General features: G+C 45.9%; 1 protein-coding gene across 7 annotated transcripts in view; it reads left to right on the forward strand.

Moving 5' to 3' along the window:
* Positions 1–14,932: 14,932 nt before the first annotated feature.
* The window catches only part of Plekha7 (pleckstrin homology domain containing A7), a 189,115-nt gene continuing 180,750 nt past the window's right edge, over positions 14,933–23,297 (forward strand). For all 7 annotated transcript variants that reach the window (XR_009057559.1, XM_057777368.1, XM_057777369.1 and 4 more), the window contains exons 1-3: positions 14,933–15,032; positions 15,136–15,212; positions 15,301–15,358. Coding sequence is in view for 6 of the 7 variants with exons in the window: in XM_057777368.1 (XP_057633351.1) it covers positions 14,950–15,032; positions 15,136–15,212; positions 15,301–15,358 (218 nt within the window). In the remaining variant the exon portion in view is untranslated. The remainder of the gene's footprint in view (positions 15,033–15,135; positions 15,213–15,300; positions 15,359–23,297) is intronic.

Genomic DNA, 23,297 nt, shown 5'->3' on the forward strand with positions numbered 1-23,297 from the left:
ATGTAAATGTTTTTATATGTTTATGTGTGTGCCTGCTGCCTGCAGAGGTAGTAAGAGGCTGTCAGAGTCCCTGAAACCAGATTTCTGACAGTTGTGACCAACCATATGGATACCTGAATGTGAACCTAGGTTGTCTACAAAAGCAGCCAGTGCTTTTAAGCACTGATTCATCTTCCCAGTCCACCATGTGATTCTTCATCCTTGACACTTAGGACCACACTTAGACTGAACAAATAGAAAATGTCCAGTAAATACAACAGCGGAGTTTGTTTTAAGAACAGTCACTGGGGGGCTGGAAAGACTGTTCAGCAATTAGGAGGATGTACTGCTCTTGAAGAAGACCTGAGTTTGGTTCCCAGAACCCATATTAGGTGACTCAAAACTTTAGCTCCAGAGGATCCAACAGTCTCCAACAGGAAGCTAGCACTTAAAAAAAAAAAAAGATTTATTTATTTATATACATATAGTGTTCTGCCTACATATATGCTTGCACACCAGAAGAGGGGAGGGCACCAGATCTCATTACAGATAGTTGTTGGGAATTGAACTCAGGACCTCTGGGTGAGCATCTTTGCTCTTAACCTCTGAGCCATCTTTTCAGCCCTGTACATCACTTTTTAAAAAAAAGATTCATTTATTTATTATAGTGCTCTGCCTGCATATATGCTTACCCACCAGAAGAGGGCACCAGATCTCATTATAGATGGTTGTGAGCCACCATGTGGCTGTTGGAATTGAACTCAGGACCTCTGGAAGAGCAGCCAGTGCTCTTAACCTCTGAGCCATCTCTGCAGCTTGAAACTAGCACTTATATCCACATAATTAAAAACAAAAACAGTTGAGAGCAGTGAAGAGTACCTGCTCTCATCCAGAAGACCCAGGTTAGGCTCCCATCACCCACATTAGGTGGGGTAAGCCCAGCTCCAGGAATCTGACACCCCTTTCTGGTCTCCACAGGCACCACGCTCATTTACACACACCCACAAAGCCCCCCCCCCACCTGCACATAAATCTTCAAAACATTAAAAAAAATGCCCACACATTGTCTGTTGGTTTCCATTCTATAACATATTGTAGACATGGGTATGGTACCATAAAATACCACCTAGAGACACTATAGTAATCTTTATTTTGTTTTACTTATTTATTTTGGTTTTTCGAGACAGGGTTTCTCTGTGTAGCCCTGGTTGTCCTGGAACTCACTCTGTAGGTCAGGCTGGTCTTGAACTCAGAGATCTACCTGCCTCTGCCTCCCAAATGCTGGGATTAAAGACATGTGCCACCATCACCACCACCCAGTCACCTTATTTACGGAAGTCATTCTAGGATGTTTGTACAGGATGAAATGAAATCACTCAGATGTCTGCAGACAGCGTGGATCCCTTCAGGTAGCCCAGGCTGCCTTCAACTTGTAATCTTCCTGTCTGAGTCTCAGTCGTGCTAGGGAGAGAGACAACCACCACTTACACACCTAGCTGGGAGGTCACCTTTCTTAGAATCTGTCTCCATTGCCTAGCAAGACATGGCTATGACTTTCTATGGTGTTTCATTGCTTCCCACGAGAGCAGTTGCAAAGCACGAGTCTTTTCTATGAAAAGGCATTAGGGACTTTGGTTTTGGCTAATGTAAAGTGCTTCCAAAACAGCAACTGGCCTTTGTAGACTGCCTTGGTGATGTTAGCGGGTGCTCTGGGCATGGGCATGTTTCCAGTGCTCTGGAATCAAGAGTCACTGAAACAGTGTGACAGACAGCACATACTGCACCAGGCCACAGCTCAAAGGAACTCTGGGGCCACTCCACTCTTATACAATGTGTCAGCCTTATGGTTTTGTAGTTCCCTGTGACTCTGGCAAGCTGACTGACCCTGATAAGCAGAGATGTGACAATAGGGTACCAGCCTGCTAAGAAGTGTTCAGGGCTCTTAGCTTTTCTCTTTTCCTCTTAACGAACAACAGTCTAGAAGATGTTAGAAGGGTCTGGGAAAGCAGTGCATGCTGGATGTGTACACGCGGAGGAGTGGGGGAAGAAGGGGTAACTCCTTGGTCAAGAACAGGGTACCAAAGAAGCCAGGCAGGGTAAGGAGGATGTCTCTTGAGAGATGGCTCCAGGAGGTGGAGTGTGAGTGGGAAAAGGACAGGGTCCAGTGAGAAGCGGGTTCCTCCAGAAAGCTTTTGCTGACAAGAATGGATACATGAGAAAACTTCAGGATTAGAGGGAAGCCAGCTTGGTGATGCACACCTTTAGTCCCAGCACTCAGGAAGCAGAGGCAGGAGGGTCTCTGAGTTACAGGTCATTCAAGACTACATAGTGACAGCCTGTATCAGTCCAACAAACAGGTTTGAGAGTAGTAATCTGGTTACCATTTGTGATTGTTCTCAGAGGCCTCTCATTGAAATTATGAAGTTTATGTTCACTGTCTGCTTCAGTGAGCTATTGACTGCTATTGGCTGGAAGAAGTATGCAGCTAAACAGGAACGATGAAAAAGAGCATCATTTAAAAAATAGCCTGATTTTAATCATCGAGGCTTATACTGCTCATATGGGAGGATGCCCTTGTTCACAGGGAATTCATCTTGTTTTGTTTCGTGGTGCTGGGGATTGAACATAGCTCCTAACACGAGCTAGTCAAGCACCCTACCTCAGCTCATCCCAGCCATGGAAATACCTTACAATGTTGGGATGCACTGGGTCAGGTGGTCCCAGGACATAATGTGGGCAATGTATGTGCAAAAAAATTTGAGAAAAATTTTTTCTTTGTACTTTATTTGTAATTGAAAGAGAAAAAAATACACAGACACAACACACACACATACACACACACACACACAGACAGGGGGGGGGGATAGTTTAGTTTTTTGTTTAACCTAAAAATGAATGCAGAGACAGGGGGAAAGCTGGGAATGGAGGGCCTGCAGGAAGACATGAGGACACACAACCTTCACCTTAGCTATTTAACTTTTGGAGACAGGAGTCACTATGCATCTCTGCCAGACCTCAAACTTCTTGATTTAAGCAATCTTCCTGCCTCAACCTCCACATAGCTAGGATTAAGTAGAAATCATCTCCCATACCTTCTCCCTCCTGTATCCTTTCTCAAGAATTTGATCTTGGGAAGTCTCAAATCCTTTCGCTTTTCCCTGTTGTTCTAAAATTTTAGCCTCATCCCTGAAATAACATTTAAACATCAACTGGGGCCCATCATCCAGGAATGCTGAAACTAACTGAAGTCAGTCATGTGGTGTCACCTTAATGCTAGAAGCCTAAGTCTTTATCATCTCTCTAACAAATGCTGAATGCAAGCCATAAGTTATGACAGCTTGCTTAATTTCTTTTAGATCATTCATTCCTCTAGGTATCCATCTACCTTCTTTAGATCCTTTTGGGTCTTTAGTACTTGATGCTTTCGCAGAGTAGATTACAGGGTAGGAAGCTAAAACCCTGGGTATGTCATCTCTGACAGCTAGTGGTGATGTTGAATCCTGATCTTGTGCCTTCTTTCCCTGCTCATCAGCTCCAATAATTTCCTTAATTGTTTCAAATCTTTTTACTATTGTCCTTTGTAAATACTGAATCTCCTGGCCTGTATATATTTCTAGTGATTTTATTGAGGCACCTAGCCTCTGGTCCTCATTCTGAACATGTGATTCCAAGGTCTGAAGTTTCTCCTTTAAAGATAACACCTCATTCTTGGATATTATTTTGATAGTGTGCAGATTGCCATCCTGGAGAGATACTTTATCTGCTAACCTATTATAACTTTTTAACAAATTTTGATTGTCAAATTCAACAGTATGAATTCTTTCAGATAATTTCTCAGTACCCTTAGACATGGATTCAATTTTATCTGACAAATTAATGTTACCCTTTTCAATAGTATTAATTTTTTTTCAGGTAACTTTTGATTTTAGAAGGTATTAATCCTGTCAACTAGCTGTTCATTATTAGTCTGTAAAGACTGTATTATTTCTAAAAGTGCCTCATTTTGGCTCTGTTATCAAACCATTTTCTTAAGGATATAATATGAGAAAAAAAGCTGAGTCCCAATATCCAATAAGTGGATGTATCACCATAACCATATAAGCCTTGCAGAATACAGTCCATAGTACTAGCAAAAAAGTTACTAAACGTTTCAATGTTAATGTAGTCTGCCGTATTAATTTATTAATTACCTGTTATAAGATCTGGTAAATTGTTTTAGGTGTAATAATCTTTATTGTCCAGCAGGTGTCGTGGTTGCAGAATCACAACTAGCAGTGATGCAACCAGTGGTGACAGGAATGGTCCTGAGCCACTTTAGTTCCCCAGAGACCCTTGACTAAGATGCTTATTTTCTCACTCTTCCTCCCCCTATATGTCCTTGACTCTGGACTAACAAGATAGTTTCTTAGGACAGGGTAGAGGTTTTGTACCTTTTTAAAGATTTATTTACCTGCATATATGCCTGTATACCAGAAGAGGGTATCAGATCTCATTGTAGATAGATGGTTGTGAGCCACCATGAAGTTGTTGGGAATTGAACTAAGGACTTCTGGAAGAGTAGCCTGTGTTCTTATCCTCTGAGCCATCTCTCCAGCCCCGATTTTGTATCTTGTATCTTGGCCTGGTATTGAACTCTTGTGTAGCCAAGAAGACTTTGAAGACTTTGAACTCTGGATCCTTCTGCCTCAACCTCCTGAGTACTGGGATTACAGGTATGTGCTGCCATGTCTAGTTTTTTTTTTTTTTTTTTTTTTTTTTTTGTGGCGCTTAGGATTGAAACCAAGGTTTCATACAAACTAGGCAAGCACTCTCCCAACTGAGTCATGGAAAAGGATTTTATTTAATTAATTTATTTATTTTTAAATATTTATTTATTTATTATGTATACAATATTCTGTCTGTGTGTATGTCTGCAGGCCAGAAGAGGGCACCAGACCTCATTACAGATGGTTGTGAGCCAAGCCACCATGTGGTTTCTGGGAATCGAACTCAGAACCTTTGGAAGAGCAGGCAATGCTCTTAACCACTGAGCCATCTCTCCAGCCCTGGAAAAGGCTTTTTTTTAAATTTATTTATTTATTTATTTATTTATTTTGTATACAGCATTCCTTCCATGTATGTCTGCATGCCAGAAGAGGGCACCAGACCCCATTACAGATGGTTGTGAGCCACCATATGGTTGCTAGGAATTGAACTCAGTACCTTTGGAAGAACAGTCAGTGCTCTTAACCTCTGAGCCATCTCTCCAGCCCCCTGGAAAAGGATTTTAAAAGAAAAGCAGCAACAGAAATACAACTGCTCATATGCTCATGGAGGAAGATGGGCTGAGGGCTGAGGAGACCTTCTCTGGGGGGGAGGGGCTGATTCACTACAGTGGGGACCATGATGGCTTGTGGGGGAGTTTCACAGCGGGTGAGCAAGGTGGGATTTATTAGGCACCTGGCCAGGATAGCCTATGTTGGTGTTCTATCTTCAGGGTGGGGGTTTATTAGGCACCTGGACAGGACAGCCCATATTGGTATTCTAGCTTCAGGCTCTGCAGTGGTTTCAGCCTCCTGTCCTCCCACATTGAAAGGACTCATTCCTAAGCCCTTATTCCAGTAGTGAGAGCTCCAGATGTGGGATCCAGGCTGTGTCACAGTCTGCTACCATGCCCCACAGTCTGCTGAGGAGAGCAGTATGTGGAGTCACAGAGCTGACTCTAAGGCCATGCTGTCCCTAGAGAGAACACAGGGGAGTAATGGATCACCTGGAGGTAGAAGATTCTTTCATACACATTTGGCTGACACAATCACATTTTTGTTGTTTATTTGAGACAGGGTCTCACTACTGTAGCTCACGCTGACCTGGAAGTCAAGATACTCCTGTCTCAGTCTCCCGAATCACAGCTGGAATTACAGCTGTGACCCGCCATGTCAGCCCCAAGTCACAGCTGGACTCACGTTTGAATATGGATTACTGCACACTTAAATTGAGGGGACCGCGTTGTGCTCAGCAAGAGTTCAGCACGAGGGCCAAAGGAAAGAGCCTCTGGGAAGAAAATTCCATTTACCATAGCTGGTGTTCTGTCCGGAAACAGTTATGTAGGCAAGAGTTCACAAAAGCTATCTCAAGAGTGGGCCAAGCCTAGACTCCAGCTTCTCAAACTGTGGGCCACGACATCATACGGAGTTCAATAACTCAGTGTGAGGGTCCCAAAAGGGTGACAATGGCAAAAGCTCTGAGTGCAGAACCACCAAAAATTAATTTAAAACCAAATGTGTAATACTTCTGAGGTGTTTCTGGAAGCTCTCCCTGTGCTGCGTCACGTGACCTCACCAGTCTTGGTTCTGAACACACATCATAGGCACTTTGCACTGTGTGTGCACCATCATGCCACACAGTGCCCACCAGCACTGCCTGAAACACTTGGTTGGGTCCACGGTTACCCAGCTATGAACTGCGGTGTTGCTACTGTACATACTGTTCTCTGCTTTGAGAGAGATGTGATAGTTTAATCATGGGAAACAAAGACTTTAATATTTTCACAGGATTCATCCCTCAAGATGCAACTGTCAAATTAGCATATCTTTCGTTTGTATTGTGTTAGAATATTTGATATAAAATTTTATTTTAGCCGGGCGGTGGTGGCGCACGCCTTTAATCCCAGCACTCGGGAGGCAGAGGCAGGCGGATCTCTGTGAGTTCGAGGCCAGCCTGGTCTACAAGAGCTAGTTCCAGGACAGGCTCCAAAACCACAGAGAAACCCTGTCTCAAAAAACCAAAAAAAAAAAAAAAAAAAAAAAAAATTTTATTTTAGGGCTGGGTGGTGGTGGCGCATGCCTTTAATCCCAGCACTCGGGAGACAGAGACAGGCGGATCTTTGTGAGTTCGAGGCCAGCCCGGTCTACAAGAGCTAGTTCCAGGACAGGCTCCAAAGCTACAGAGAAACCCTGTCTCGAAAAACCAAAAAAAAAAAAATTTATTTTAGGGACTCACAACTATCCATAACTCCAGTTCCAGGGGATCTGATGCTCTGTTCTGACTTCCATGGGCACCAGGCATGCATGTGGTCCACAGACATACATGTGCACAAGACATTCATACACATAAATCTAAAAAATATTTTATTTTACATGTAAGGGTGTTTTGTCTGCATGTATTAATAGGTTTTCTGCACCCCACAGTAGGTTTCTCCACTGATGCAGTAAGTCAGATCAAGCCAAACTGAAAAAGTATAGCAACAGGTTTATTTGAGCAAAGCAACTTCTGGGCAGATTCTCCAGTCCCAGAGACTGAGGCAGGAGAAGTCACATGCCTGAACTAAAGTAGTGAGCTTATGAAGGTTGAAGGCAAGGGGTGATGATATGTCTGCCACAAGCTGGGTTTATGCCCAAGTATAGTCAAAAGCTGACCCCTTTAGGTGGGGACTTGGGCTGCTGGCAATTTCAGGGGAGAAAACTCCAGTAGCCACCAAGAATTTGGAACTGGGCTTTTGGGTGCCTTCTCTTTGTTAGGAGATTCTCTGGGTGGGCGGGGTTTGGCGAGGGAGAGGAGACAGGAATGGGGCTTTCTGGATCATGCAGGGGTGAGCCGGAGGTTCCAACCATCTGCAGTGCCCACAAAGGCCAGCCAAGAAAGTTACAGATGGTTGTGAGCTGCCTTGTGGGTACTGAAATTGAACCTGAGTCCTCTAGAAGCTCAACCAGAGCTTTAACCACTTAGCCATCTCTTTAGCCCCAGAATTGCTGATTTTAAAAACTGCTATTTAAAGCCAGGCAGTGGTGGAGCACGCCTTTAGTCCGGGCACTCCGAAGGCAGAGGCAGATGGATCTCTGTGAGCTCGAGGCCACCCTGGTCTACAGAGCTAGTTCCAGGACAGCTAGAGCTCTTACACTGAAAAAACCCTTTCTTAAAAAAACCAAAAACCAAAACAAACAAAACTATTTGAGTTCTGACTTGGGTTTCCTAACAAAATTATTAAATGAATTTTGGCTTGGGGTTGGTACAGAATTTACAACTTCTGAAAAGGCCTTAAACATCCTTCTCTTGGTTTTCATTATAAGTTCATGCAAAGCAGCATCAACTACTATAAATTCATAATATCCTTAAAAACATCATGGATTCTCAGCCAAGATTGAATTTTTATGTAAAGATAAACAAGCACACCCATTTCATTAGCATGAAAATTCATCTTTATCTTCAATAAATAGTAAATTTATAAATATACCAAATAATATTTTCTTTTTGTTCTCAAGACAGGGTTTTTCTGTGTATCTCTGGCTGCCTGGAACTCACTCTGTAGACCAGGCTGGCTTTGAACTTGCTGAGATTCACCTGCCTCTGCCTCCAGAGTGCTGGGATTAAAGGCATGTGCCACCACCACCCAACTCCAAATAATTATTTTAAAATAAGTTTATGGCCAGGCTGTGGTGGTGCATGCAGAAATATGCAGATCTCTGAGTTCTAGGCCAGCCTGATCTGTAGATTGAATTCCAGGTCAGCTATTATACAGAGAAACTGTCTTAAAAAATTAAAACAAATAAATAAAGTTTATGATTTATTATTAGTAAAATTTTTATTATTTATCTGTCATATATCTATGTATTAGAAATTGCAAGTTTAAAGGTTTAAGAGCCCTGGCCTGGACTTCTTTACATGCTAAACCATGTGGCTTTGGACAATCCACTTCCCTCTCTGGGAGCTTTGGTATCCTCTTCTGAAAACAGAGACAAGAGCGCTCATCTTGCCCACCTCAGAGAAGCACTCAAACGCCTATGTATTCGAGCGATCTTAAGTCCCATCCCCATAGAGCCAGCCCAAGTACTCATACATGAACTCAGGTGAAGAAAATATAAGTCTCAAAATAGCCATTCTTTCTTTTTCTTCCTCGGAAAGATTCCTGTGACCAGACATGTGCTGGGGAAATAGCACTTCTTCTGATTAATCACATCAGTCTAGGACGGGATGACATGGCCTCTGTGAAAAAGTATGTTGTGGTGGTTATTAACTAGTGTGCATTAGAAATACCTGGGGCTGGAGAGATGGCTCAGCAGTTAAGAGCACTGGCTGCTCTTCCAGAGGTCCTGAGTTCAAGTTCCGGCAACCACTTGGTGGCTCACAACCATCTGCAATGATACCGGTGCCCTCTTCTGGCCTGCAGGCATACATGCAGGCCGAACATTGTATACACAACAAATAAATAAATCTTAAAGAAAAAAGAAATACCTAGGGAGGCTTCAATAACACCCATGGTCACCCAATATCACTGTTGAGTTTCAGGTAGGTTTTTTCCTTTTTCTAAAATTCCCAGGTAATTCTTTTCTTCTTTCTTTCTTTCTTTTTTTTTTTTTTTGAGACAGGGTTTCTCTGTGTAGCTTTGGAGCCTGTCCTGGAACTCACTCTGTAGACCAGGCTGGCCTCAAACTCACAGAGATCCACCTGCCTCTGCCTCCCGAGTACTGGGACTAAAGGTGTGACCCACCCCTGCCTGGCACTCTCAGGTAATTCTAGGGGGCAGCAAGGTCTGTACCCACACAAAGAAATGATCCACAAAAGCTGTTTTCTGTGTGCCTATCTCTCTCATTGTACTGGGGATGAATCGGGGACCCACACGTGCTAGACGAATGCTCTACTGATGAGCTATCTCCCCACTTCCTACACCTTTTTGGGGGTGGGGGGTGTTGTATGAGACAGGGTCTATATAGCCCAGAGTGGCTTCAAGCTCCTTATGTAGCCTGGTTTTGAACTCTCCATCCTCCTGGCTCCACTTTCCAAGTGCTTGGGTTACTGATGTGGAACACCATGCCGAATCTGGTGTGCATTTCACGGAGAGGGCATTTCACCTCAGAGTGCAGATCAGCTGTAACTCGTGTTAACAGCTACTGTCTAGGGTATGTAGAGTTAGAATCTACAGCATAAATGTTTTCGCCAACAATTTTCTGTGTTATATTACTAGTGCTTGCAGGAGTTTCTAACTCTGGAGCAAAAGTCCAGGGGTTAGGAGCCTTCTCCATATTTCCAAAGGACCTGCGTTAGAATCTTAGCATCCATGGCCTCTGTGGGCATTCACAAGTACATATTTTAAAAAGAAGGACCAGGTGGCAGAGGCAGGTGGATCTCTGAGTTCAAGGTCAGCCTGGTTCTCTATAGCTAGTTCTAGGACAGGCAGGACCACACAGAGTAACCCTGCTTTGGAAAAGCAACAACAACAACAACAACAACAGCAACCAAAACAAAACAAACAACAAAAATAAAAGAAGAAATTCTAAATTTTACAGGATATACTATATAATTATCTCTCTATATATACTATATAATTATAATCTATATAATCTATATATAGATTTTACTGCTGTTTTTATATTTATACATTTAAATGTGAAATGAAGTTGAAGTTGCCATGCATCATTTCCCTGCAAAGTCCTGTGATTTTTCATCATCATAGCTGTGACTTACACAACTATATTTTATTATTGCTTTTGTTTTGTTTTGAAGACATGGTCTTGATATGTAGCCCAGGCTAGCTTGAATTAGAGTCTTCTGCCTCAGCCAGGGAAGTGCTGTTAAGTGATCACTGAAAGTTACCTCCCCAACATTTCATTGCTATACTTTTAAAAAATAGGGCCGGGCGATGGTGGCGCACGCCTTTAATCCCAGCACTTGGGAGGCAGAGGCAGGCGGATCTCTGTGAGTTCGAGACCAGCCTGGTCTACAAGAGCTACTTCCAGGACAGGCTCCAAAAACCACAGAGAAACCCTGTCTCGAAAAACCAAAAAAAAAAAAAAAATAAAAAAAAATAAAAATAAAAACAAAAAAATAAATAAAATAAAATAATTTCAATTACATTTAGGGAACTGGAGAGATGGCTCAGTAGTTAAGAGCATTGGCTGTTCTTCTTAGGTTCAGTTCCTAGCACCCATAAAGCAGCTGGCAGTGGTCTATACCTCCCTCCAGTTCCAGGGAATCTGATGCTGGCTACCAGCTTATAAGGCCACTGCTTGTATATGGCACGCAGACATAGATGCAAGACACCCATATACATAAAAATACATCTCTTTTTGATTGTTGCTTTTTTGGAGACAGTGTTTCTCTGTGTAACAGCTCTGATTGTCCTGGAACTCACTCTGTAGACCAAGTTGGCCTCAAATTCAGAGACCCACCAGCCTCTGCCTCCCTAGTGCTGGGATTAAAGGCATGTGCTGCCATGTCCAGCCCTAATGATTGTTTTTGGATCCCTAATGAATTTTTTTTCTTGGTTTTTCGAGACAGGGTTTCTCTGTGGCTTTGGAGCCTGTCCTGGAACTAGCTCTTGTAGACCAGGCTGGTCTCGAACTCACAGAGATCCACCTGCCTCTGCCTCCCAAGTGCTGGGATTAAAGGCGTGTGCCACCACTGCCCGGCCCCTAATTTTTTTTTTTAAATATTTATTTATTTATTTATTTATTTATTTATTTATTTATTTATTTATTATGAGTACAATATTCTGTCTGTGTATATGCCTGCAGGCCAGAAGAGGGCACCAGACCTCATTACAGATGGTTGTGAGCCACCATGTGGTTGCTGGGAATTGAACTCAGGACCTTTGGAAGAGCAGGCAATGCTCTTAACCACTGAGCCATCTCTCCAGCCCCCCCGGCCCCTAATTTTTTAAAATCAATATTGGATATTGGATTTTGAGAATGTTATAGAGTCAAATGTGAACTTTTTTAGGCTGACTTTGCTTTTTGAAAACTTGGTATTAACATCTTGGTTAGTCTTTTTGTTTTGTTTTTTGATACAGGGTTTCTCTGTGTAGCCTTAGTTGTAGGCAGACTTTTCTGTCCCACCAGCCAGTTCCCAAATAATCACACAGAGACTTAATATTAATTATAAGTGCTCAGCCAATAGCTTAGGCTCATTTTTAGCTCACTCTTATTACGTAAATTAACCCATTTCTATTGATCTGGGTGCTGCCCTGAGGCTTGTTTATCTCACGTATGTACTTCCCATCCTACTCACTCTGTATCCCGTGGCCTCTCCAGAGACTCCACCCTCTTCCCCTCCCCCCAGCATTCTCTCTGTCCAGAAAATCCTGCCTAACCATCGGCCAATCATCTTTTTATTAACAATGAGAGCAACAAGTCTTCACAGTGTACAAAATGACTATTCCACAGCATCTGGCTGTCCTGAAACTAGCTGTGTAGATCAGACTGACCTCAAACTCAGAGATCCACCTGCCTCTGTCTCCTGACGCTGGGATCATAGGCGTGCACCACCACCCAGCTGGTATTAACGTCTTGAGATCCACCCACATGGCTATGTGCCAAGTTTTTGTTGGGAAGTCAAATTCTGTGGCATAGGAGAAGGACTGGTTATTTAACCACCCACCCTTAGGCCATTTCTAGTTTTTGCCCTTATAGATGAAGCTGCTGTAAATGATCATATACACATTTTTATGAGGAAAAAGAACACACGAATATACTTTCGGGGACATATGGTAGTATGTGATCAAAATATTTTTAATTTTTTTTAATTTTAGGTATATACGTTTTGCCTGCCTGCATGCATGTGTACCACATGTGTTCCGTATGCTCAAAGTTCAGAAGAAGGTATAGGAACCCCCAGAACAGGAGTACAAATGTTTGTGACCCACCACGTAGGTGCTGGGAACCGAACCCAGGTCCTCTACAGCAGCAGTAGTATGCACACTTAACTGTTGAGCCACATTGAAGGGATATCATGTGGGATAATCTCCTGGTGGTGGAGTTGCCTGGTCAAAGCAATGTGTACTTGTAATAGCTGCTGCCAAATTGCCTTCAAGAAGGCAGAATCATTTTTATAGTCCCAGCAACAATGAACAAGAATGTTTATTTATTTATTTATTTATTTATTTATTTATTTATTTATTTATTTTTGGCTTTTCGAGACAGGGTTTCTCTGTAGCTTTGGAGCCTGTCCTGGCACTTGCTCTGTAGACCAGGCTGGTCTCGAACTCACAGAGATCCACCTGCCTCTGCCTCCCGAGTGCTGGGATTAAAGGTGTGTGCGCCATGACCGCCTGGCCTGAATGTGCTTTTTTAAAAAAAGCCAATCCAACACCTATAAAATAGAATTTCACTATAATTTTCATTTGTATACTTGATATTATGTAAGGGCCAATTATCTTCCCATTTATTTAAAAGCCACTTGTGTTCAGGTTCTATTAACTGTGTCTTCAAACCCTTGCCTATCTAATAGATTGTTCTTAAGTCAGTGTTTAATAATAAAGATGCTATTATTCTGTGTTCATTTGGTCAAGAACTGGGTCAGAGACAGAAGGCTCTGCACCCCCAAGCACAGCAACTCTTTCCTTATTAACTTCTTCCGAGGAAGGCTCCCTTTGTCTTCCCAGCACTCCACACCCCTTCCACAGGTCAGCCTGTGCTACATTAGGTTGGCCTGGAGCGCTCCAGCTGTGCCTCCTTCAGGGTCCAGCCTACTCCCACCTCTCTCCTCCCAGGGCCCACTGTGCATCTCCACTCAGTGCGGACCTGCAGCTATGTCCCTGCAAGGCTGGCCTGACCCTTGCCCAGAGCCTAACTTCCTGCTCCACCCACTTGCAGTGTGACAGGACAGGGTGTCTGAGGGTTTTACATTCTTCCATAGAGGAATTACTAAAAGCACGATCCAAGATTGTTCAGGCACCCAGGATTGTCCCTGTAGTTTGGGACAGACCAAGGCCCCTTCTTTTGTCCAACTGACACATTTAGTTTTGGGGAGAACAAGAGAGTAAGCACACAAATGTCAATTAGGTGCAAACAAGTGAGTTAAAGAAGCAGAAGGGTCTCTTTTACTCTGGGGGTTCAGGAGAGACCCCCTCAAGAGTTGAATACTTAAAGAGGCAAGTGTTACAGGCTGCGGGCTGAGTAGGGAAATCCAGGCAGCGCCTCTTTTGTTGTCACTCGTGAGAAGTGAAGGCAGACGCAGCCTGTGATCTCGGCAGCTTCAGATGTGTGGGGGCATGAAGAGGACCAGCGTGGTCCTGGCCCACGGCCCTGCTGTGAGCTGGGGAAGATGAATGCCAGCTTGCCCTGGCGGTTACTAGAGTACCCACTGTGTGCCAGGGTTCAGCGAAGCTACTCCACCAACTCTGCTCACAGTCCCTCCTAGACCTCATTCTTAACTTTTTGTTTTTTAAGACAGTGTCTCATAGTAGCCCCTGCTGTCCCGAAACTCTTTTAAACAGCTCTGGCTGTCTCTCGACTCGCAGCAATCCTCCTGCTTCAGTCTTCCCAGAGCCGGAATCACAGGCAATTCAATCTTCCCAGAGCCGGAATCAGTGGCCAGCCTTTCACTTGTTTTACAGAAGCCCTGGAGGCTGCCCCGGAATCCAGAAGAAACCTGTTCGGTGCTCCTAGGCTAAGAAAGAAGCACACTTCCGGGGAAAAGAAGCTGTGCAGTGCAGGTCGGCTAGTTTTCCTGAAGCAAGGGTGTGTGTGTGTGTGTGTGTGTGTGTGTGTGTGTGTGTGTGTGTGGTGGGGCCAATCTGTTCATCGCCCGCGGATCTCAGGGGACAAAGGCTGAGGGGCCCTGTGCTCCGGCCGGCCCCTGCAACAGGGAACTTTGGAGTCACCACCCGCGACATCTCGGGCTCAGGCACCAGACCAAGTCACCAAAGTTGGGAGCCCACGCAACATCCAGCACAGGAGAAAACACTGAGGTCCATCCAAGTCGCTCGTATCCCCAGCCCCTTCCCACTTCAGCCTCGCTCCTTCACTCTTTCCAACTTCTTGAACTTCTCTCCCTACCCCTCCCCACACTCCCCACCCCACATTTTGTCCCTCCCTATCCCCATCTAACTCCTTGCCCCCCACTTCTTGCTACTCCAGCTCCCTGTTTCTTATCCCTCCCATTCACTCAGTCCCAACTTCGTGCACCCCTGTCCCCCCCCCTCGCCGTGCCCCGCCCCTTGCCCCGCCTCTTCACCCCTCCCCCCCCTCCCCCGGCCCGGGGCTCTGGCGCTGGGCGAACATGGCGGCGGCGGTCGGGCGGGACACCCTACCTGAGCACTGGTCGTACGGCGTCTGTCGGGACGGCCGCGTCTTCTTTATCAAGTGCGCGGGGGGCGGCGGCACTCGGGTGGGGTCGGGCGCCGGGGGCTGGGGCCCGGGGCGGCCGTGTAGGGCGGTGGCGCTAACAGGTGCACCTCTCCCGCAGTGACCAGCTCGGCTGCACGACCTGGCTGCACCCGCGGACCGGCGAGCCGGTCAACTCGGGTCACATGATCCGCTCAGGTGGGCGCGGGGCCGGCGGGGGGCGGTGGCGGGTGCGGGGGGCGCCACGGCCGCGGGAGTTTGACCGACTTTTCTCGCCTTCCCGCAGACTTGCCGCGCGGCTGGGAGGAGGGCTTCACGGAGGAGGGCGCCAGCTTCTTCATCGAGTGAGTGAGCCCGCACCGCGGCCGCACCTGACTCGCTCCTGCGCAGCCTTGGCGGGCTCGGCCCTCGGGGTTTGTGTGGCCGAGGGTGGCGGGCTCGGGGACGGCCGCGCACCGGGGCTCGCAGCGCCGCAGGGGGCCTGGCCTGGTCCCGCCCGCCCACGGTCGAGCCAGCAAACTCCGCGGCTCCCGGGACACGCCTACCCCCAGGGCATGCGTTGGGCACAGTGGCGGGTGTCAGAGAGTGGGGCTCGTGTGGGTCGGGAGTGTGGCCTGAGGGCTTGGGAGTGAGGGAGGGGAAAGAGGGCCCGCGACACTAGTGGAAGGTGGTGTCTGGCCACGCTGGCTGGGATCGCCTAGGAGAGTTGGAGCGCGACCCCGGCGGCTGCATCCCTGTTCCCCAGTGATGGGATGGGGGTGGGGCTCCCGGTCAGCCAATGGTAATCCTGGAACTCTACCCGCGAGTCTTCGGCGGGCGCCGGTCGCAGACGAACGCGCTCTGTCTGCTTTGCCTGGGCTCGTAGAGTGGGAGCTTTGCCGCCTGAGCCGCGGGGTGCTGCTCCACCAGTTTCTCTGGGTCCGTTGGGCTGTGTGGATATGACCTCGAAGCCACAAAGGGCACGCGTACAGTCTTACTCTTTCCCGCTTCGGGAAGGTACCTGTGTGTCAGCGTTCCTCGCTTTGCTTCCTGTGGTTCCTGGGAGTCAGAAATTGTCTTTGATCCTTTGCCCCACTGGCATAGAGTAGGAGCTCGGTAAATGTTTGTTTATCGAATGAATGAACTAGCCAAAGGTCTTCCGGCGGGTGGTTTGACTGGCACTAGGTGGGGGACTGTGGGGGACTGTGATTCAGAATTCATATCTTCACCAAGTTGGAAACACGGTTTAGACCTGGGTCAGAATTTGTGAAGAAAGTCCCTGAGCCTCCTTCGCCGCTTGGGACTCGCTGGGACTGATGGATGAGATTTATGGAAAGGAGGTGCTCACTGTTCTGCCTTCTGATTTGATACCTACAGGAGGAAAGAAAACTGAGCGAACAGGCAGCGGCGACTGCTGTGCAGAAAATTAACAGGAGGGGATGTGAGGAGTGTTGGATGACTTGTTGGATTGGAAGGTTGTGATGACGTTTTCTGAGCAGGTGACATTTGAAGTTTGAATGACAAGAAGGATCCTTGCAGTGGTGACCAGTAGGGGCAAAACATTTCAGAAAAATGTTTAAGGCCCCCAAAACTTCAAGTTCAGCGAGAGGAGTCGCGTGTAGCTTGAAGGTGGTGACCGAGGGAGAGTGGCGCTAGGGGAGTCCCAGGTAGGGAGGTAAATGGTGAAACGACCAAGGTAAAGAGCCGCTAAGCTCTCGTCTGAGCACAGGGAGACTCAGGTTTTAAATGGGACAATGGCATGTTCTGCTTGGCAGTTTTAGGCAGAGTGGGGTCTGGGTGGGCACCTGTGCCAGGGAAGCACAGTAATGACTGTGGTCCAGAGAAAACTAATGGAGGGTGGAGAACAGATACGGAGAACTGTCGTTAGATTCAGGCTGTGCTTTGAATGGAGGGTTTAGACCTTTCTAACGGATTGGACGCTGCCTGAGAGAAAGAACATTCAAAAACAACTCCTAGGGGACTAGGGAGAGAGCTCACTCAGTTCCTAAAGTGCTAGTCACGCAGGCATGAGGACTCCTGTTAGAGCCCATAAAAATCCAGCATAGGGACGTGCACTTGCAATCTTAGCTCTGGGGAGATGGAGACAGGAAAGTCTGGGGCTTGCTGGCCAGTCATCCTAGCCTAGTCTGTAAGTCCCAGGTCCCAGGGAGAGAAGCTGTCTCAAAACCAAGGTGGACGTCTGAAAAGCACACATGAGTTTGACTTGGCTTTTGGCTTGTATATCCACAGGTACACGCATACATACACACCCATGCACATTTGTACATGCATACATACACACTCATGCACATGTACACATGTACATGCAAGAACGCACACAAGTATGCCCTTACCCACTCACACATGCACACAGATGACTTCTAGAGGTACCTGAATGGTGGTGCCCATATCTTTGAGATGGGAAGGCTGGGGTAGAAACAGGCTTGAATAGATGATAAAAAAAGATTTATGCCAGGCAGTGTTGGCACACACTTTTGATCCCAGCACTGGGAGGCAGAGGCAGGTGGATCTCTGTGAGTTTGAGGCCAGCGTGGTCTACAAAGCAAGTTCCAGGACAACCAGAGAAACCCTGCTACATAGAGGAATCTCTCTTGAAAAACAACAACTACAACAAAATGATCTCATTTTGCTGTTTTACATTTAAGATGGGAATATGTGGGGCTGGAGAGATGGCTCAGGGGTTAAGAGTACTGGCTGCCCTTCCAGAGGACCTCAGTTCAGTTTCCTCTCAACAATCTGATGCCCTCTTCTGTCATGCAGGTATACGTGCAGGCAGAACACTGGAATCATAATAAATAAAAAAATCTTTAGAAAAAAAAGTTGGGAATAGGCCATATAGATCAGTGGTTCTCAACCTGTGGGTCATGACCCCTCTGGGGGTCTGACAACTCTTTCAACAGAAGTCACCTAAGTCCATTGGAAAACATGGATATTTACATTATAATCCATCACAGGAAAACTTGGATATTTACATTACAATTCATAACAACAAAATTACTGTTAGGAAGTAGAATGAAAATAATTTTATGGTCAGTGTCACCATAACAACATGAGGAATGACATTAAAGGGCCGCAGCGTTAGGAAGGTTGAGATAGCTGTGTGACTGAAGCTTGGGGAAGAGGGTGAGCGAATGTGTGCTCGTGCACATGTGTGCTGCAGTGTGCCGTGGGGTGTGCAGAGGACAATCCTGGGGAGTCTGTTCTCTCCTGGCATCATGTGGTTCCTGGAGAAAGGGGTCAAACTGAGGTCATTGTCAGGCTTCGTAGTGAGCACCTCTTGCTCACTGAACTATCTGCCTGATCCTGCCTGCTTTCTTAGACTGAGAATTTCTGGATTTGTGATTTGGGGCAGGGGAGCATCTTCTAAAGAGTCAGTAAAGTCAGAGGGACCGAGCAGAGTCATGACTAACTTTGTTTTCTTACTGGGGGGAAGGCGCCCGTGGTGTTTTTGGGATGCGTCAGTTGTTCCTGTTACTCACCAGAGGTGGGTTTTTTTTTTTCTTTTGGTTCTTTGACAACACCATCCATGAATGCCTTCGTTTCTTTCCTGTTGCTGTGATCAAATGCCTGGACAGGAACAATTTATTGAAGGAAGTTGTCTTAGTTACTGTTCTATTGTGAAGAGACACCATGGCCATGGGCAGTTCTTCTAAAGAAACCTTGGGGCTCACTGACAGTTTCAGAGGGTCAGTCCATTCTCATCATGGCAGGCAGCATGAAGAAGTCATTGTTCTGGAGCAATGCCTCCCCATCCACAGGCAGAGAGAGACTGGGCCTGGCGTGGGCTTTTGAAAGCTTTTGAAACCTCTAAACACACACCCAGTTCCAGTGACACACTTCCTCCAGCAAGGCCACACTTCCTAGTCCTTCTAATCCTTTCAAACAGCTCCACTCCCTGGTGACTAAGCATTCAGAAATATGAGCCTATATGGGGGGCATTCTCATTCGTTTCACCACAGAAGGGCTTATTTCCAGCTCACAGTTCAAGGTCACAGTCTATCATGGCAGGGGTCAAGACAGCAGGAACCAAAGCAGCAGCTCACACTTCACTGACAGTCAGGAGGACACGGAAAATGCTTATGCTGCTTGCTGTCTTTCTCCTTTTTAAGCTCAGGAATCATGCTTCTTACTTTTTAGGTGGGTCTTTCTATTTCGATTTACTTAATTCCAATAATCTCTCACAGGCATGATCAGAAACTAACCGAATCTGAATAACTGAGTCACAGATGTTCCTGGATCATGCTCCCCACCCCCACCCCCAGGTGATTCCAGATCCTGTCCAGTTGTTTAATGTGTTCTGATCATATCCTCCCCTACCGCATTACTCCTCCTATCCACTCTCACGCCCTCTGGATCCCTTCTTCTTCACAAGTCCCCTCCTCCTTTCATGATTTTGTTTGTTTGTTTTTTAAATTTCTTTGGAAGTATGGAGGCATGAATGCAGGAAATAGCACATACTGGACAAGTGTGTCGTCTCTAAGCCTCGTCTAGTTTTCTGAGACAAGATCTTGCTGTGATCCTTAGACTGACTGGTCTTTTTTTTTTTTAAATTTATTTCTTTATTTTATGCGCATTAAGGTTTTGCCTGTGTGTCTGTCTGTGTGAGGGTGTCGGATCCCCAGGAACTGGAGTTACAGACAGTTGTGAACTGCCATGTGGGGGCTGGGAATTGAACCCAGGTCCCCTGGAAGAGCAGCCAGTGCTCCCAACTGCTGAGCCATCTCTCCAGCCTCCTGACTGGTTTTGAATTCAGAATCCTCCTGTCTCCGTCTTCCGAGGGCTGGGAGCCGAGGTGTGTGCCATTGCATCCTGTGTAGCAGAGATGTTAATCTAGAGTCTGTTTCTTAAAGCAGAAAACCTTGAACTATGAGATATGGATTTTAGTTTATTTCTGCACTTTTGGCTACGTTTTACATTAATGATTCTCCCAACTACAGATGAGATGGTATGACCATCCCCTTTAAGAAAAGATTTTGTGGCCAGGCGGTGGTGGTGCACACCTTTTATCTCAGCACCCAAGTGCGTTGGTATTTTTCTCTCTTTTTTTTTTTAAAAAATTTATTTATTTATTTATTTATTTAGTATACAATATTCTGTCTGTGTGCATACCTGCAGGCCAGAAGAGGGCACCTATTACAGACGGTTGTGAGCCACCATGTGGTTGCTGGGAATTGAACTCAGGACCTTTGGAAAATCAGGCAATGCTCTTAACCTCTGAGCCATCTCTCCAGCCCCCTGGTATTTTTCTTAATGTATGCCTGTGTGAGGGTGTCAGATCTTGGAGTTACAGGCAGCTCAACTGCCATGCAGGTGCTGGGAACTGAACCTGAATCCTGTGGAAGAACAGTCAGTACTCTTAACTGCTGACCCATCTCTCCAGCCTTTTCTTTCCCTTCCTTCCTTCCTTCCTTCCTTCCTTCCTTCCTTCCTTCCTTCCTTCCATCCATCCATGATTTATTTATTTTCATTTTACGTGAATTGGTGTTTTGCTTGCATATATGTCTGTGTGAGGGTGTTGGATCTCTTGGAGATGGAGTTACAGGCAATTGTAAGCTGCCATGTGGGCACTGGGAATTGAACATTGAACTTGGGTCCTCTGGAAGAACAGACTCTTAACCATTGAGCTGTCTTTCCAGTTCCTGTTTTTAATGATATAAGGTCTCACTTTATGGCTCTGGCCATCCTGGAACTCACTTTGTAGACCAGAGTGACCTTGCACTCACAGAGATCTGTACCATCTGGCACTCTTTTTTTTTTTTTTTTTTTTTTTTTTTTTTTTAAAGACAAGGTTTTGCAGTGTAGCCTGGGCGCTGGCCTTGAACTTTCTAGCTCCCTAAGAGCTAGTTAAGCACCACATAGTACTTACTTAATCTTTTTGAGTTCTTAGAAAAAATACAGGAACTGTTACTGCTATTCATAGCTGTTGTCTGATTTATTTACTTAGAGACAGGGTCTCACTCTGTAGCCCTGCTGGCCTTGGACAAGTAATAATCCCCCTACTTCAGCTTTCTTAGTGTTAGAATTATTGGTGTGTTCACTGTACCTAGCTTTTTGTTTTGTTTTAAGACAGTAGCCTCATGTAATGAACCTAGGTGCTCAAGGGTGTTAGGCAAACACTCTGTCAGAAAGCTGTGCACCACCTGCCCCAGCCTTTTTTACTCTTCATTTTGAGACAGACTCTCACTGAGCTGCCTAGGCCAGCCTTGAACTTGCAGTCTTCTTGCCTTAGTTCCCAAGTAGTTGGGATCTTACAGATCTGAGCCATTAGCTCAGCTCTAGGACTGTGCACCTGTGTTCTGAGGGTCAGGGGGACACCACACTCTGCTCAGAGAGCAGACATGTCCATGGCTTCTGAGGCTTGGCACCAGTCCATCTGTCCTCTGTATTCATGGGAGAGGCTGTGTCCCCAAGAAACCTTGGGTATTCATTAAGTAGTCCAGTCTTTTAAAATTCTTGGCTAGAGAGGAGACTTGTGTATGGAATAGAGGCAGGGAAGCCAAGAGAAGACCTGTTGGGGCTGGTGTTTGGACCCAGGCATCTTGGATGTAGTTACTCATTGTCAATAGCAACACTCAAAGCAGGATCCTGGCCAATAGGGCTGAGGCAGCCTTTTCTGGCTCCTTGGTCATATGAGCTCAGTGCTTCACATCGGGGGATGTCCTCATATATTGGCCACTGGACTAGACCCCCCCACTTTCCTTAACTTCCCTTGGCATCTTCTACCTTTGTTCCAAGGTCCTGACAGGGACCAACAAAGTGCCACTTAGCTCAGGTCCTCCAGCCTTATCTTTGGGGAGTTGTGGGGCCGTCCTGTGCAGGTGCCATTCCCTAGGTAGTAGGACTTGAGTAAGACACACTGAAGGCTTGGAGTGGAGCTGTTTTTTTTATTGTTTCCCCCAGCTCTGTGGTCTGAAACACCCTAGGGGCAGAGCCAGTGATGTAGCTTCCAGGTCCCATGCAAAATGAAAAGGAAAGGCCCTTTATTGAAGGGGGGGGGGCAGTGAAGGTGCTGTAGTCAAATGGGTGTGGTCACACTAGTCTTTGTTCTTTGGGAGTAGTTGAGGCTAGCGAGAGTCCAAGGTCGTCCTTTGTGACACACTGAGTTAGAGCCCTGTGGGACTACAGGAGACTCTGACCTATTGGAGTCTCTGTCTCCAAAACACAACAACAAAACAAAGCTGCAATGTAAGACTGTGTTCAACCAACAATTCTAGCATTCTGGAGGTGGAGTCAGGAAGTCCAAGAGTTCAAGGCCATCTTCAGATATAATACTGAATTGTATAAAGAAGCCAGCCTGGGTTACTTGAGCCCCTTTGTCAAACAAAAGGAGATAAATCAACAAATCTACAATATAAAACTTGTTCCTTTTCCATATTTTTTAGACTTGTCATTTTTTTTTAATTTGCTATTTCATGTGGTTTTTGTTTTTGTTTTTTGAGACAGTCTCACTGCATAGCCCTGGCTGGTCTGGAATTTGCTCTTACACTAGGCTGGCCTCAAACTCAGAGAGGTCTGCTTGCTTTTGCCTCTCCCCAGTGCTGGGATTAATGGTGCACATCACTATTTTCTGGTTTGTTTAATATCATTCTAAGTAAAAAAAGCTTAAAGTATATATTATATGTTTTCTAATTCATGTCTATATATATCAAATATCAATATTGATTTACATGTAGATATTAGGTCATTTCATCTCTGATGCTGAATGACTCATCAGCACCATGCCCTCCTGTAAAACACAGTATGGGAGTGTGCAGGCTCAAGGCCCACTGGACAGGGTGAGGGGAAGGGAGGCCACGTGGCGCATAGGGACATAGGCTGGGAGAAGCAGGAAAGCTGGGCTAGGCGAGAGCCATGGCTTCTAGCCTCCTTCAAAGACACCCTGCTGTAGACCATACCCGGTTTTTAGGATGTGCCTTGTGCATGTAGCACCTCATCTTTCAGTCAGTTTAAAGAGGTAGTGAAAAGTCAACCAGATGTGACAGATGTCGAGGGGGATGTCCCTATTAGCTGGAAGTCCCTTGAGGAAAGCTATTGAAACTTGGACACAGCATTTCCAGAACTTTATTTCAGACCAGAAATTGACAGTCTCACAATGATTCTGGGTGCTAATGGCATACGTGTATTTGAAATGGAACTCCTGAAGCCTCATTGTTGGAAGGCGAGCAGGCTCTCCCGCTTGGCTGGTTTGGGTATAACCCCACACTTTACCTTGCACTTCCTGGTGACTTTATGGGGGTGGGGGAAAAGCCGGATCACGGATTTAGCACTGGATCTGTGGGAAAG

This window comes from Chionomys nivalis, chromosome 8 (assembly GCF_950005125.1).
Source record: "Chionomys nivalis chromosome 8, mChiNiv1.1, whole genome shotgun sequence".
Taxonomy (NCBI): Eukaryota; Metazoa; Chordata; class Mammalia; order Rodentia; family Cricetidae; genus Chionomys; species Chionomys nivalis.